Source organism: Arvicola amphibius, chromosome 5 (assembly GCF_903992535.2).
Source record: "Arvicola amphibius chromosome 5, mArvAmp1.2, whole genome shotgun sequence".
Classification (NCBI taxonomy): domain Eukaryota; kingdom Metazoa; phylum Chordata; class Mammalia; order Rodentia; family Cricetidae; genus Arvicola; species Arvicola amphibius.
In genome coordinates, this window is record NC_052051.1 from 112,526,842 (window position 1) to 112,542,966 (window position 16,125).

Consider the following 16,125-nt stretch of genomic DNA (forward strand, 5'->3'; position numbering starts at 1 on the left):
CTAGGCAGATATGTTCTAGCGGCAGCGCAGAGCGAAGCCAACACTACAGAGTCCTCAGCCTTGACAGTACCTGCAATGGAGAGGGCAAGTCTTGTTGTCTGGACTTTGCCTGTTCAGTTTGGCAGTATTGCCTGTTCAGTTTGGCAGTAGGGCTCAGATCTGGTTGCTGAGGGGCAGCATAGCTATCCAGGCAGGCTAGGAAAGAAACCTAACTACACAAGGAATGAAGAAATCTGCATGTCCTCACAGAGTCTTTTGGGACCTTCGTATGTGGTAGCCTGCCACTCTTCTCTGCTAGGGCAGTCACTTGTCAGCCTACAGAAGCCTGGCATCCTGACGTCCTGACAAACCAGGGCAGCTCTGTTCACGCCCCTGGCCCAGCCCCACATCCATCACCCCCACTTGCCATGGCTGCTGCGACTTCCAGGGCTCAGAATTCCTCACCTCTGAGCTTTCTGGTCACTGGATTCAGTTTAACAGGGATTCAAATGTCTGGGTATTGATAATACTGAAACACTGTTTTATGTTGTTCTGCTGTATTGAGAAGCTGGCTTTGAAGTTGGAAAGTTTCTGTCCTATGTCAGGTGAGCCACCTGACTTTGTGACAGCTGGGGAAGAGGGGGACGACCAAGCAAGGCAAAGCGGCTAAAAATATAGACTTCTGGTTTCATTTAACTGTCTACAACTTTTGCTAAGATCTTAAACCTTACCTCAAGATTTGCAAGACTAGTATACCTATTTTCTGTACCTAGAAATTTATAAGTTTAATAGATATGATTAAAAGTCTGTAAAACTGTAACAAAAGTTGACTTAAAACTTACAACACAGAGTTAATAATTAGACACTTAAACATAGATAATCTTACCATTCAGGCTATAAAACTCAACACGCAGACAGCACCACCAAACAAACAAAAAACAAAAAATCAAAAAACAAACAAAAAAAACCCAAAGACCTAATTCGTCAAAGTCCATAGTTCTGGGAAAGTCTCCATATGTATTAGCCTTGCTTTTTAACTCCTATAGTTCCACGTCTAGCTAACTATTCTTGTTAACTAAAATATATCAACTCAAAACATGCTTAAAAGCTCACCCCAGGAAAGGCTTAGCAAAGACTGACTTAGCATATGTCTAGCGTCCTTGTCTTTGCTAACTTTGTAAACTTTAGCTATTTTGATAGATTGAGGCATACGAGACACTGTGATATTCTGCAATGGTGCACTATAAAAGGATCAGGAAAGTAAATTTGCCAGTCTCCTTATACTCTATTTACGATTTAAAGTTTCATTTTATACTTAAAAGGCCTCAATTCAAAAATGGTAATTTTTAAAGGCTAAACTTAACATGGGTGTAACTGTAAAATTCTAATCTTATAAAAGCTACAAACTTGTAAACTGTTGAAGATAATTAAGACATGCAAATTAATAGTCACCTTATAAATAATCAAATTCTTTAATATATTCAAAACCATACTCATAGTCATGCTAAATACAAATGTAACTCATTTACAGGGACAAGCTTTATTTAGACTCCTGTATGTGTTCAATGTTAAACCTAAAGCAGTAACTAAAAACGGTTTATTTCAAGTCAAGTATACTTAGTAGACGGCCCTCAAGACTTTTTAAGACATCTGCTGAATATGGCATTTAAAATGATTAATAAAAAAATTTCCGTGATTGAGAGAAATACAGACTCCTAGTAGTAACGCTAAGGTCTCCAAAGATGATGGGGCACAGAACTGAATTCTGGTAACATTAACCACTGGGCAAAGCTGCCCCATGAGGTGCCTGCACCAGGACCTGCCCCAACTGTGGACACTGTTGGGTTGACTGCCTTACGCTGCCTTGTCAAAGTGAGGTAAGTTTTCCTAAGTTCCCTCTCCACAGGAAAATCTCTCTCAGACCCTGTGCTGTTCTGTCGGCAGCTGAAGATGCAATGCTGTCCACGGGACAACTGAAGACCTACAACCTCTGGCCCCAACAAAACCATCAAGACCACAACAGGAGCCTAGGGCAATCGTCCAGACAGCTGGCAAGTCTGTCATTTTAATGAATACACAGGCTATGTTGGTTACACTCACTGCCATAATATATCCTTCTCTCTGATGGTACTGACAGCTAACTGTAGCTCTGACACTTTTCTCGAGCTATAAGGCCTGCTGCTGGAAAAGGCAGACACTGTTTACCTCACACTAAGAGACAGACTCACAAAAAGGTTTCAGCATAACTTTTACAATCTTTGTTTTTAATAACTGATTAAGTCAATTTATTAAAATAGTTGACTTAGGCATCTGCAATAGTGGCTTCAACGCCTTGCTCAATACTGATGGAAGTAACCTGTTTAACAATCTCAGAAGGACTGTGTAAGTCAATGAGTCGCTTGTGGATTCTCATTTGGAAACCACCCCACGTCTTAGAACCTTCACTACAAGGTGTTTTTCCTGTAGTGATTCTCATTGTCTTGGCATATGCACCAGTTCTTTGGGTTTCAGATACCTTTCCTTTGCTTAAGACACAGTATACAGCTTCTCCAGCAACTTCACGTTGAGGTGGGTAAGCGTGTTTCGAATCTGGTGAATCACCTCCTCAAGTTCCACAAGCATTTTTCCAGTATCTTCAAAAGCCAAGGCTGAGGCGCGGCTGCAGGCAGCGTGAGTCAGGATCAGGGCAGACTAAACGGAGCTCCAGAGCACGCACCACCTCATCTCAGAAGGTTTTCACTATTCTTCTAGTTAACGTAGCTTGCCCTCCAAAGACTGCTCTCAATAATCAACCAACTTATGTGTGTCTAATGATAATCGACTGGATAAAAAATTTAAAGTTTATATAAATTATAAAAGTCTAAACATAATTTAAGTTATAAACATCTAAGGATATAAAAGTCTTATAAAAGTTATAAGGATCTAATAAAATTATTTAATATATATAAATATAAATTATAAAGACATAAAAATGACTTAAAAATGAGAGCTATTTCAGATTTCTTTACCCCTCTATGCTATTGTTATACTAAGATTTCAAAAGTTCAAAGTTTAACATTAATCAATTAAGATCTAATAAGATGGTAAATTACTACTATTATCAGTCACAAGCTCAAGATCTTAAAATTCCCCCAGTTGTCTTTAAAAATACAGATGCTTCTCATCATGCTAAACAACAAAAAAAATAAAACCTATGTACAATCTATATACCAAGCCCTCAGGGCAGAAAAAAAAATTCATGAATTTTAACCCAAAATCAGAGCTTTTGCTGTGATTCAAAGATGTGAGTCTACTCTGTTTTGCAAACACCTGTTAGCTGCTTTTTCTACAATGTGGATTTCAGTACAGACTACAAACAATGTAATGTAAGCGCCAGGGAATCAAAATCATGAGACTTAGATCCACCTCTCACAGGCCAAATGGACTCCAGATAAGTTCCTGTCAATCATCAGCCTAAGCTCCCCAGCCTATTGCCTCTTCCCGAGGGGGAAGCTCCAAATACAAAAGTTTCCTTTACATATTTTAACTTCTGTCCCTAGTCTCTGTCTTGTCAGAGTTCCACTCAGATGGTGAACACCATACAGAAATCAGCTGTAGACTATAAACTGCTCAAAGGTGATTTACTCTACACCAGCCCCAGGTAGTCCTACAAAACCGGAAAGTCCTGGACTTGTTGAAAACTTAAGTAAACCAGTCCAATTGAAGTTGACTGTTACCTGACTCTTCAGCTAGGCCAACAAACCAGATGTTTCTGATGAATGTCCCATTGATTCCAACCTTCCTGGGCCCTGACAACAACATCCTAACTTCAGCTGAGAAGAGAACAGATTGCCCCTTATCCACAGCAGAAGACTGGAATGTTAGATAAAATGGGAATTCCCTTGCAAAGGGAGCAAAGTGGGAACCATTAATACTGATAGTACCAAAATTATATGGCCTTAAAAAATGTTGTTCTTTCTATGCTAACCAAACAGATATCCATCTTTCAATGCATGACAAGTTGTGTTTCCCCTAGATAAAGAACATTAAGACCTTATCAAGGATTTGGTAGGGGCACATAAGACAAGGGGCAATGATAAATCAGCCTGCCTCCACCTTGGACTTGAGACCCATCTTATAGTAAAGACAAACTAGGTTTATTTCTGTTTATGATTAAATCTCTGATTCTCAAGGATTGGGCTATGACTCACCTGTAACCTTAACTGACTACAATAGTTTAGACTGCCTGTTCCAGGAAACGGCGGCCATGCCTTTGTTTCAAAAGGTTATTATAACCACTTTGTTATGACCTTTCAACCATGTCTTTGATTCAAGAGGTTGTTATGACCAATTTGTTATGCCTATGTTCTGCTTCTGTAACCCTGCCACCTACTCCTGAACTCTAAAGACACTTATCTTCCCCATGTCTAATGCTGTTTTCATGAACCAGCCTTTAGAGAGACAGCCTATTATACAAATTTTTTTTTAAAAAAAGTTTGCTTTAATGAGTTTGGCCATGATGATTTGGGTCAGTGGTCTTTCTCCTTAAATCTGTGAAACTGCAGTCCCCCTGATAAACTTGCAGTACCAAGAAACTGGGCGGATGCTCAGAGAGGCCAACGCTTAAACAAGGCTGGGGAAGTGACGGTACTAGAGGACGAGAAACCAGAAATATGGGTAGAAAATAAACAAACTCCATTCTCAGAGAATCCCTGGAAGACTTGAAAGGCCCTGAACTAGGAAAGGAAAGCACTGTACAGGTGTCTGATCCAAAGATACACTCCTCTGAGCATCTCATTCTGAAAAGGGGCTACGGACAGCAACTTGGGCCAAAAGGAAGCAGAACCAAGTAGGATGTGCACACTTTTACCGAAGCAGCAGCAGGCAGATCTCTGAGTTAGAGGCCAGCCTGTCCTAATAGCAAGGTCTAGGCTAGCCAGGGCTACATAGTGAGACCCTACAAAACAAAAACAAACAAACAAAACTCACAAAGCTAGTTTCTTCTCTCTAGCTCCTCCTCCACGTTTTCAAAATGACATTTAAGCCAGAGTGGAAGATCATCCAACAGATGACTCTTCCTTTATATCATTACCTCCTGGTGTCAACAAAGAAGTTTCCTAGCTCCACTCTGAGAAGCCACAGATTTTAGGTATGGACTGGCCTTAGTCCTCTCCTAGGCCCCCATCCACTGCTCATGGACACCCCATGCCCCGAGTATATTCATGTTTCAGTGTGGGATGAACTGAACAGGAGAGGAAAGACTCTGACGGCATCCTGAAGAGCAGTAACCTGCAAAGATGACCCTCGGAATGGATGGTCATTTCGTCTCTCAAGCACAGATGTGACAAGACTGCAGAAATACTAGAAGGGCTGTACCCTAGTCTTACCTCAACTGCAACTTGCAACACACAAAAAAACTGACCTTTCTTTGCCCTGCATCCCTCACCACAGTGCTCCTAAAATGTATAAAATCTCCCTACATGGTAAGAGACTTTTGCTACTCACAAGAAATTGCCTTTCAACCATGCCAGAATTTATGCTAATGAGTGACCCTTGGTGGGGATTCGGGAAATCTCAGCACGGAAACTGGTCACCAGAAAGACTTCATAATTAGAGGGGTGGAATTTTAAGACCCATCCTCTATCTCTAGGGAGTGCAGGGGGACTCAAGATTGATTATTTATGGTCACCGCTTGGCATCAATCATACCTATATAATGAAACTTTCATTTAGGTCCTAAACAATAGGCTTCAGAAACTTCCTGAACGACATTTGAATTGGAAGATTGTGGACCTACAGAGGGCATGAGACATCCCTGCGCAGTCTGACATCCAATTGAGTCTAAGAGCTCATTGTCTGTATCTCTTCCCCTTAGTGCTCCTGAGTTGCATTATTTTTTGTTGTTTTGTTGGTTTTTTGGGTTTTGTTTATTTGATTGATTGATTTTTTTTCAAGACAGTGTTTCTCCATATAGACCCAGCTGTCCTGAACTCACTCAGTAGACCAGGTTGGCCTCAAACTCACAGAGATTCACCTCCCTCTGCCTCCCAAGCGCTGGGATTACAGGTGTGCATCACCACCACACAGCTCTGTGTTGCATTCTTGACACCACACAGATATACATAAGTGTGTGTTCTGAGTTTATTTAGTTAACAAAATTATCAAACCTGAGGAGAGGGTGTGAGTGAGAATCCTGGGTAGTGAGAGGTACAAGTAACCCAAGATTTAGAAGTGACATCTGAAATGAGGGCAGTCATGGGGGAAACTGAGCCTTTAACTTGTGGGATCCAATACTAATCCTTAGAAAATCATATTAGAATTGAACTGATTTCTTGGACACAAAAGGTGAACCACATGCCCTCTGAGACAGCAAAGGATCAAAGGCCCCAGAGAAAGAGCCTCACTGTCACCCTGACTAGGGTCAGGTGCTCCTCCAGACAGATGTCCAGAGCCTGCAGGAAATCAGGTTCCACCTTTAAATACTTGAAACCAGAGTAGATGGCCTACTATAAATGAGGTTTTTAAAATTCAATTCCCTCTTATTGCTTGTGCAGATCTGAAATGATCTGACCAGATGGCTGGCGCTCTATAATTCTTGGATTGCTCTCATCAGTTGTTGATGATTTAGATTTTTTCTCTTTTCCATCCATCACATGAACGTGTTCCTGCACAGACTTCCTGCATGCTCCTACTGAGTGGGCGCTAATGCCAACACTTCCGGGATTCTCACAGTTGCCTTCAAGTCAAATCAGGTCAGAAGAAGCCTTAGGCTGAACTTGGCTTTCCTGAGCCCAGGGGGGCCAAATAGGTAAGACTGGGGTGGCCTTTGTCCAGGTGTTCTCCTCACTTCCACTTCTCCTTCAAACCCCCAAAGAAAGGGAGCAAAGGTAGATTTTTTTTAATGAGAATATATTGAGTATGTACTGTTTATCAGGCCCTTTGGGAAACAGCACACACACACACACAAACACAAACACACACACACACACACCTCACTTTATTCTCATACCACTTCTGTGAAGTCATTATTTACATTCCTATTTTCAGAAAAGGAAACTAAAGTTTAGAGATTACAAGCAACCTGAACCCACAAGTTCAAAGAAAACCACAGTCAGGCCCAGTATCATACAGTCTGACCAGCTTCCCCACTGAGTTCTCAGCACTGGAGACGCCCTGGTCCTGACACACTAATGGTTTTTGGTGTTCCTGTATTGTCTGTGAGCCTATAAGCTAAAACACAAGGGTTCGGATCCATTTTGTTTCTTAGGAAGACAGCATAGCACAGTGTTTAAACTGGGCTTAAAGTTGTCTGAATTTCAACTCTCCCACTTGTTAGCTGTTTGTCTAAGTAATTTCTTCTTGCTGAGAATGAGTTTTGTCTGTGAAAATGAGGGCAGTTACAGCATCTACCCTCCAAGGATCCCCAGCAGAATCAATGTTTAGTAAATGTGAGCTCTTATCTATATTTTGGCTACAAATACAGTACCAAACAAAAAGTGGAATCTCAGAAAATGCTCAGTAAAGACAAAATCATGGGATCTGGCTGTGACCAGTGTTCTATAATAACAAGTGCACAGGCACAAAATTCTGGAATCCAGGAGTCCTTAGCTCCAGGACAAATGTCTCTGTTCCCTGCCCACAGCCAGAAGGACCTGCCAGAAAACAGCTTTCCCCTGCTTGCTTACAAGCAGCTGTTGCTGGATCCACATGCGAATGCTTGCTGTGCCTCTGCTAGGTGAGGCAGAGCCCAAAATAAACCAGAAGAAAGAGTGACAGAAAAATCACTTCCAGGAACAAGCAACTCCCAGTGAAGTTGCTGACAGTAATAACAGAGGCAGGCCGACTTCAGGGGAAGGAGCCGTCTCAGTGCTGTGTAGCTGAGCCAAGTTCCCACTGGCCTAGTGGGAAGACCTAGGAAGTCATGTGTTACTGCCCTAGTGTGCCAGGCTGTAGCATGTAATCTGCCTATCTGCCTGCCTTCCAATGAGCCGGCCCACAGCCCAAACTGCCTGCATACTCTAATATCTTTCCTTTGAGGGAAAAGGGAATCAGAGGTCCAGCCTTCCCTTAAGATGACAAAAGTCCTTTGAACAGGAGGGCAGACCTGCTAGGCCTAGATAGGAGCACAACTATCTACACAAATTTACCATTGTTTTAAAAGTCCCCAGCATGAGCCGGGCGGTGGTGGCGCACGCCTTTAATCCCATCACTCGGGAGGCAGAGGCAGGTGGATCTCTGAGTTCGGGGCCAGCCTGGTCTACAAGAGCTAGATCCAGGACAGGCTCTAGAAACTACAGGGAAACCCTGTCTCGAAAAACCAAAAAAAAAAAAAAAAAAGGTCCCCAGCATGCCCACCATTTTCCTGTGTGTCTGCCTTTGGCTCTCAAGCAAGAAAACACTAAACTTTTTATTTGTGTTTATCCCTGCTCCCTCTTCAGAATTACTATTGGAGGAGAAAGGGAGAGCATCACACTGAGTCCCCTTCCCCAGGCAGGACCACAAGGGAGAGCATCACACTGAGTCCCCTTCCCCAGGCAGGACCACAAGGGAGAGCATCACATTGAGTCCCCTTCCCCAGGCAGAACCACAAAGGAGAGAAGGCTGCACTCTCATGCACTCAGTGGCGTCCAGTCCTACAAGTGCACTGAAGATGTGTGCAAGCGAGGAGGTGACCTCTGAAAACCAGAGCATCCCAAGCGATGTCTTCAGACATGCACTGGATAGAGGAATTTGTTCCCACAGTGTGCTCAGCTGCAACAGCTCTGCAGCAGCCTCAGGAGAATTCTGTACAGAAAAGTCTCCCAGGAGCTCTTGAGAAACTACACGTAGGGTGTTGTCAAAAGAGCATCAGCTAAATGGGAGACGAGAGCTTCTCTCTAGTTCTCCTGAGGCTCTCAGCCCACTCCTCACTCTAGGCACAGCCTCTGGCTCTTCCTTCTGAACTACTCATGCAGGGGCTCTTGAGCTGTCAGCAGCAGGAAGCTCTGCTGCCAGAGGGCTAGGTAAGGCTCAAGGTCAGAAGTAAGAGCCCTGTTCTGTCTGCAGTGTGGACCAAAGGTTTGCAGGGTGCTTGCTAGTGACCCAGCTGAAGGAGTGGAGTAGAAGCAGGAACCCAGAAGAACATCAGCCCCAGGTACACCAGGGGTTTGCCTGTTTAAAAAAATACCAGCAAGTCTACATAAAAGCAGAGAATATAGCCACATCTTTTACCTCATCACTTCTGAGAGCCTCTCTGAGCTATTCCTCAAAGACAAAATTTTGTTCTCAGAGAAGCTAAGAGAAGACAGGCAGAGCTGGACCTGCTGAATCAAATACCTCTGTTCTTAAACTTCCCTCTGCCTGATGCCATCAGCTTCCACTTGGCTTCTGGTGCTTCATCACTCCTCAGTGGCAACTACCCATATGCAAGCCTAGCAGGAGTGATATTGCTGGCTGGCACAGCAAATGCTATCCCTGGCAGCACAGCAGCAGTGGGGGCTGTGAGGACACAGTGATGAATTCGGCAAGGACCTGATGAAATGACAGCACGCCTGCTGCCAGAACTTGCCATCCACTTCGCCACGGTACAGAACACAAACAGCTTGCACCTGAGAAGAGTCTCACTATTAGCAGAGTAGGCCCCAGGCAAGGACAGCTGGAAATGGGAAGGAGGAGTGGGAAGAGAGTAAGCAGATCAAGGCTCTGAGGTCAATGACATAAAACAAGTTAGATAAATAACAGGACAAGTTATCTAACCTCTCTGAGCCTCAGTATTTCCACTGGGCAATAAAGACAGTAATAATTCTATGGCTATGAAGATCAAAGACTGCACACGAGGAAGTTAGCTGTGGACCTGACTGTGGCAAGCATTTCACAATTGCAGGCTACTGAAACCCTTGACTTGGGGTCATGAAAGGGCTAGAAAGCAGCTCTTTCTGAAGACACCCCAGTTATGATCAGGCAAGAACGAGCCCCCTTTTTTCTGTGGCATGGGTTCCTTAAAAAGATGATCTGGGGCCCTGCACCAGTGCTAAGGATTCTCTGTGAACACGATTTCAGCAGCATTGAGCAGAGCAGCAGAGCCCAAAATAGCATTTGCATAGCAAGGCACATGTCACTGCCTCTACTGTGCTTCAGAAGTGCGGGGAAAGAAAGTTTCCCATCACGTGCTCGCCCACCACAAGCCTCCCTTCCAGGACACTCCCAGGCCACAAGCCCTGTTCTCCTAGAGAATGAAGGTCCCTAGGCCCCAGAGTAGCAGCTACCGCTCTGATGGTCAGATGGTCACCTTGACAATGGCCACTCCCAACCTTCAAGAAAAAGGACATTTGTGTATTTCAAAGGACCAGAGCAGGTCTGGTACCTGGCTGAAGAGCCTGCCACTCTTGAGTCGGCTGAAACACCTCCAGGACCTCAGCGTCTTGTTCCTCTTCTCCTCTGGTTTCCTTTGTCTCCGATTCCTTGTGGATACTCTTCTCTGTGCTGGTGAGTGCAAAATCATTCTGAGAAAAAAAAATAGTGCATGACCTACCATGACAAGGCCCAGGCAAGAAGAAATCAACAGCTTGAGGCAATCCACTCTCCCTGGATGCCTGTCCCACCTTCAGACACATTTAGACACGTGCAGTTCCTCTCACAAGGTCAGCCTCAGAACCAGCATGTGAGGCAGTATGCTTCCAAGTTTTACAGTACTTTAATACATGTACAAGTGACACCACGAGAAGAGTCCATGCTCTCCCGAGGGAGTTAAAGAAAATGCTAGGGAGAAGGTTAGCACAGTAGCTACTTTCTATGTAACTGCTTGATACAGACAAGCTGGGGCTGAGGTCTAATTGATTCCCAAGCAGTCTGGCAAACCCCCTGGGGACTGATAGGGCAAAAATGTCGAAGGACATTCCAAACCATAGAGTAAGAATCATAAGCGGGAGAGTGGGATTCTAACTGGGCCAGGCTAAGAGCATGTCCAAGTTGGAAGCTGTTTGCCCAACCCCACTGCTTCTTTCTACCCCATGACATCAGGGAAGAATGATAATATGGGAGTCTGTGAAATGCTCGAAGGGAGGAGACACGAACACCAAGTATTGTTCATTTTGCCTCTTCCTGGTCTCCTTTATTTAATGGTTAGTTTTATTTTATGTGTATGAGTATTTGCCTGAATGCATGTACTCATGTGTGCCCAAGTGCACACGTGTGCCTGTAGAGTTGGTCTCCCATTTTCAAACTTGTATAAAAGAAGTTGTGTAAGCCTCAAGAACCTGGAAGCAGAGGGTTCCAGAGGTTGGGGAAATTACATTTAGGACAGCAAGGAGGAGTCCACACTAGCGCCTAGGTTCTCCCAGCCCCCCCACCTCCTGTCATTACTCTTCATCCATTTCCCAATTCCTATTTCTTAGAGTCTTCCTTTAACAATCTGTGCGGGTACTTTACCTCACTTTGATTTCTCAGCCATGCTAAGCCTCCTGGGAGGTGTCATGTGCATGCACTTCCTCAGGTAGTACCTGAGTACTAGAAAGGGGCTCCCACCCGCCTGGTCTCAAAGTGTCTGATCTTTAATTAGCTGTCAGAGGAAAGGCTAAGGCGTTGAGGTGCTGCTGATGACAATACTGAACCCCTCCAAGAATCTTCACATTTTAACTAGAAATAAAAGCATGAAATTTAGGTGGCAGAATTTCACACCTTGTTAAGGACCAGAAAGGAAAATAACTTGGGCAAAGGAGGCTCTTAAATCATCTCACAATGAGTGGGATCACTGATGGTGCACAGAGGTAAAGAACTCAAGCTCTCTACACAACACACAATTCAAACCTCATTGTGCGTGTGTGTGTGTGTGGTTCTGAGCAACTTATTTAACTTTTGAAGACTAGGTATCTACATTTGTAAGGTAGAGATCACGATCTCCAGTTCATATTTTAGATGTGGTACTATAACATAAGCACTGGCCCTGAGAACAAGTAGTTATCATCATCATCACGTTGCTTAGAAAAAGCAGCCCAAGGTTCCAGGTCAGAGAAGTCTGTGTATGACAACTAAGAGTGGCTACACAGTGCAGCTTCACTCGGGCAGGAAAGGCTGAGGTGGAGATCACTCTGCACAGTTCAGCCTGGCTCAAGCACCTCTTATCTATTCAATTTTAAGTCTGCACAAAAATAAACTGAAAAGAAAATTAGGGGCTGGAGAGAGGGCTTGGTGGTTAAGAGCACTGGCTGCTTTTCAGAAGACCCTGGTTCAGTTCCCAGCACCCACATGGCAGCTCACAACTTCTGAAACTGCAGTCCCAGGGGATCTAGCACTTGCTTCTGGCTTCCATGGGCACTGCACATACCTGGTACATAGACATAGTTATAGGCAAAACATCCATATACATAAAATAATGTGTTTTTTAAAGAAAAGAAAATTAGACACTGGGTACACAGTGGGAGATAGAGAGATTGCTCAGCAGTTAAGAGCACTGCCTGCTCTTCCAAAGGTCCTGAGTTCAATTCCCAGCACCCTCCTGACACAACCATCTGTAATGAGATCTGGTGCCCTCTTGAGAAAGAGACCTGATCAGTCGTCCTCATCAACTTAGACCATGAAATCCAATATGAACAAATTCAACAGAACTGCCACATACGGGCTGCCCATGCATGCTTAAGCATTGCAAAAAATAAAGTGATACACAGTACACATCTGTAATCATAGCACCTGAGAGGTGAAGTGAAGGCAAGAGGGTCAGGAGCGCTCAGCCCAGCCTCAGTGATAAGAGCAAGTGCAAGGCTGGTGTATACTATATAAGACCCTGCCAATGAGAAAAGGAAGAAGAGAGAGGAGAGAGAACGGTGGGTAGCAAGGAGAAGTAAGAGAGAAGGAGGGAGCGAGTGTGACTTAAGAGCAGGATGGCAGAGGTGTGTGTGTGAGGCTACAGAAGAGAGCCTGTCAGGAGGGTATAGCCATCCAGGATTTCCAACAGCCCAGTCTCCTGAGGCAAGTACTGGGTCCATCCACTATCACTATGTGCCCAAGACCTAGTACCTGAGAGAGAGAGAGAGAGAGAGAGAGAGAGAGAGAGAGAGAGAGAGAGAGAGAGAGAGAGAGAGGGAGGGAGGAGGGGGTGGAGGGAGGGAAGGAGGGAGGGAGGGAGGGAGGGAGGGAGGGAGGGAGGGAGGGAGGGAGGGAAGGAGAGAGTGAATGAATAACACTTCATAGGAAGGTGTGACTTTGGGGCCTTAGGATAAGGCAATCCCAAACCCCCAAGTCCCAACCCCCAAGTCTTCTGCAGACAGATAGCAACCATATTCTAGACTAAGACTACTTTATCTGCTAAGTACCCAGAACCTATGTACTCTAGGACCAAGTCATGCTAGTCAGCTCCTGGCCAAGAGTGCTAGGCGACAGGATTAGAACGCTATTAATAAAAATGTCCTCAGAGCTGTACAGATCAAAGGCTTCCAGCGGCCAGGCAGGAATGGATGTAAATGAGGACAGCAGTCCAGGCAGACACAATGGGGATCACCAGGTCTGCAAAGCCAGCCCCCCTGCCTTCACTAGCGCAGCTGCAGCTCCTCTGTCCACTCCTGTATACGACTGGAGCACAAGCAGAAATCTGCTCAGTTTTAGAATGTTAAAAAAAAAAAAAAAAAAAAAAAAAAACAGACCAAATGCCTAAGCTTTAAATTGCTGTCTTGCTTTAGTGCACCAAGAGGTAATTCCTGGATGTGTAACAGTAAGCAGGAAAATGATTCTCACAACCTAGAGAAGCAAGAAGTCCTCTGTTGTATGACAGACTTTTGTGAGGAGATGCAACACACAGGTCTACTCATGCCAGGAGAGAACCCAGGACAGACTAAAGCAGCGACTGCATCAAAGTTCAGCTTGGTGAACCCATGAGGTCTTTTTGCTGAGGTTACTAAGCAGTATTGGTGAGAAATTACTACAAGCCTGGGGGTAACTCAGAGCAGCTGCATCACCAGAAACCCAACACCAACAAGGTGCCCACTCACAAAACCTGCAGCCTGGCACTCTCTACACAGCTTATGTGCAGCTCCACAGCCTCAGTCTCTGTGCAGTTTGGCTGGTCAGTCTGCAGCCACACCCAACCCTGAACTGCTCACTCCCTTTTACACTGTTGTAGGCTCCCTAAGATTCTTCCAAGTTTTTATTCTTCCTGGACGTGTGACCTGTTTACCTCCTGTCTACCATCTGAAGCTCCCTGGTCCGTCCTCCCCCCCCCCCCCCCCCCCGCCTTGGGCAAATGTTACAACTTGGAGGGAATGATGTACAATGGAGGAATATGCCATTTAATACCCTTCGAAGTCCAGGCAGGGCTAGTAGTGTTCATCCTGAGGACTAGAAGATAGGAAAAGCTGCTTTTTCTGGATTTCATTAACAGATCAGGTTCACCCGGCAACAGAGCTGACTAAGGTACCTGACATGCTTCCCTCCATAACACAGGACCAGCATGTGCAATAGCTGCTGCACTAGTGTTTGAAGCACAGCACTTTAGAGTAGTGGGGATGTAGCACGGTCTTAGTGAGAAGAAACCAAGTGTACACAATCTACTGTCCCTCTCTTAAACCACCTAGAACCACGTGGAACAAGCAGGAGGTTCACAGACACCTAAAGCATTCACTGCAGAGAAGCGTGTAGCTCTCGCAGGTCCCAAGCCCCATCTAGAGAACTGTCACTAAGTTAGCACAGAGAATGCCCTCCTCTGCACACGCTCCTGTGCTGTCTTGAGGCTCTGTCCACTTAGGATCCAGAGAAGTAGTTGGATACCCACCCCCAGCAGTTTAGCCACTCGGTCCTGAAGGCAGAATGACAACCAGCACTGAGCACCGTAGCTGGCTAAGCTGTGGTCCTGTCATCCTCCTGCAGCCAAGACACAATTAGGTTGTGCATCGTCAGTATCTCTGCCTACTAGAAGCCCTGAGACGCACGCAGACAGCCTTCCTTAGAAGAGTGGTCCTTTGAAGCACTGCCAGTAATACAACCTTGGTCATACATACAAATACCCTTTCTGGGCTCGCTGGTGCAACCCAGTCCCTGGGGAGTGCTCAGACACGTGGCCCCTACAAATAGACAGGAATTATGGCTGCCATGCTTCATATGCCCAGTTTTGTGGCTACTTATCTACTCACATCTAAATATTTGGAGCCGGGAATGTCTCATGAGAAGGAGCATAAGACATTTGCCTTTCTGGGTTGGGTTACCTCATTCAGTGTAATCTTTTCTAGGTTCACCCATTTACCTTCAAATTTCATGACTTTGTTTTTTTTTTTTTTTTTTTGCAGTTGAATAGTACTCCACTGTGTATATGTCCCACATTTTCATTTTTCTTTTGTTTATTTAGGCTGTTTCCTTTTTCCTGTCTATCATGAATAGGGCAGTAATAAACTTTGCTGAGCAAATACCTGTGAGATAGGATGTCAAATTCTTTGGGCATACGCAAAGGAGTGATGGTCATATGGTGGAGCTGTGGCAATCAAAACAATGTGGGACTAGCACAAACACAGACATGTAGACCAATGGAATAAAAATAGAAGAGCCTAGCATGAATGCACATAGGTGTAGCCTTCTCATATTTGACAGAGAAGCTGGAGAAAAACAGTTTCTTCCACCGGTAGTTCTCAGGAAATGTCTTCAGGCAGAAAAATGAAGTTAGATCTATATCTAATACCCTGCACAAAAATTAGCTCCAACTGGACCAAAGACCCCAATTTGAAACCTGAAGTGTTTCAAATGCTAGAAGAAAACATAAACAGTGTCCTATATTTTTTTTAAATAGAACTTTGTTTACTTTGGATTTAAGACCGACAATTGATAAACTGACTTCAGAAAACTAAAAAGTTTCTGTATGGCTAAGGAAATAATCAGTTGAGTGAAAAATGAAACCCACAGAAAGGGAGAGAATCTTTACCAGCTATTTATCTGACAGAGAAATAATATCTAGAATATATAAAGATATCAAAAAAACCAGTCCAAGAAAACAACCCAGTTACAAAATGTGCTTGGAATCTGAATAGAGAGCACCCAGTAGAAGAAACACAAATGACTGAGAAATACCTCAAAAGTGTTCACCATCCTTAATATTAGGAAAATGAAAATTAAGACAACTCTGAGATTTCATCTTACCTAAATCATAATGGCAAAGATCAATAGAACAACTGACAGCTAGTGCTGTTGAGGATGTGGGGGTGAGGGGCCCTTATTC

The 16,125-nt window shown here is 44.3% G+C and overlaps 1 protein-coding gene and 1 pseudogene across 2 annotated transcripts in view; both read right to left on the reverse strand.

Annotated features, from left to right (window-relative positions):
- The window catches only part of Sil1 (SIL1 nucleotide exchange factor), a 255,443-nt gene that overhangs the window by 161,894 nt on the left and 77,424 nt on the right, over positions 1-16,125 (reverse strand). For both annotated transcript variants that reach the window (XM_038331772.1, XM_038331773.1), the window contains one exon: positions 10,300-10,438. In XM_038331772.1, the coding sequence (XP_038187700.1) occupies positions 10,300-10,438 (139 nt within the window). The remainder of the gene's footprint in view (positions 1-10,299; positions 10,439-16,125) is intronic.
- Positions 2,282-6,607, reverse strand: LOC119814280 (annotated as a pseudogene).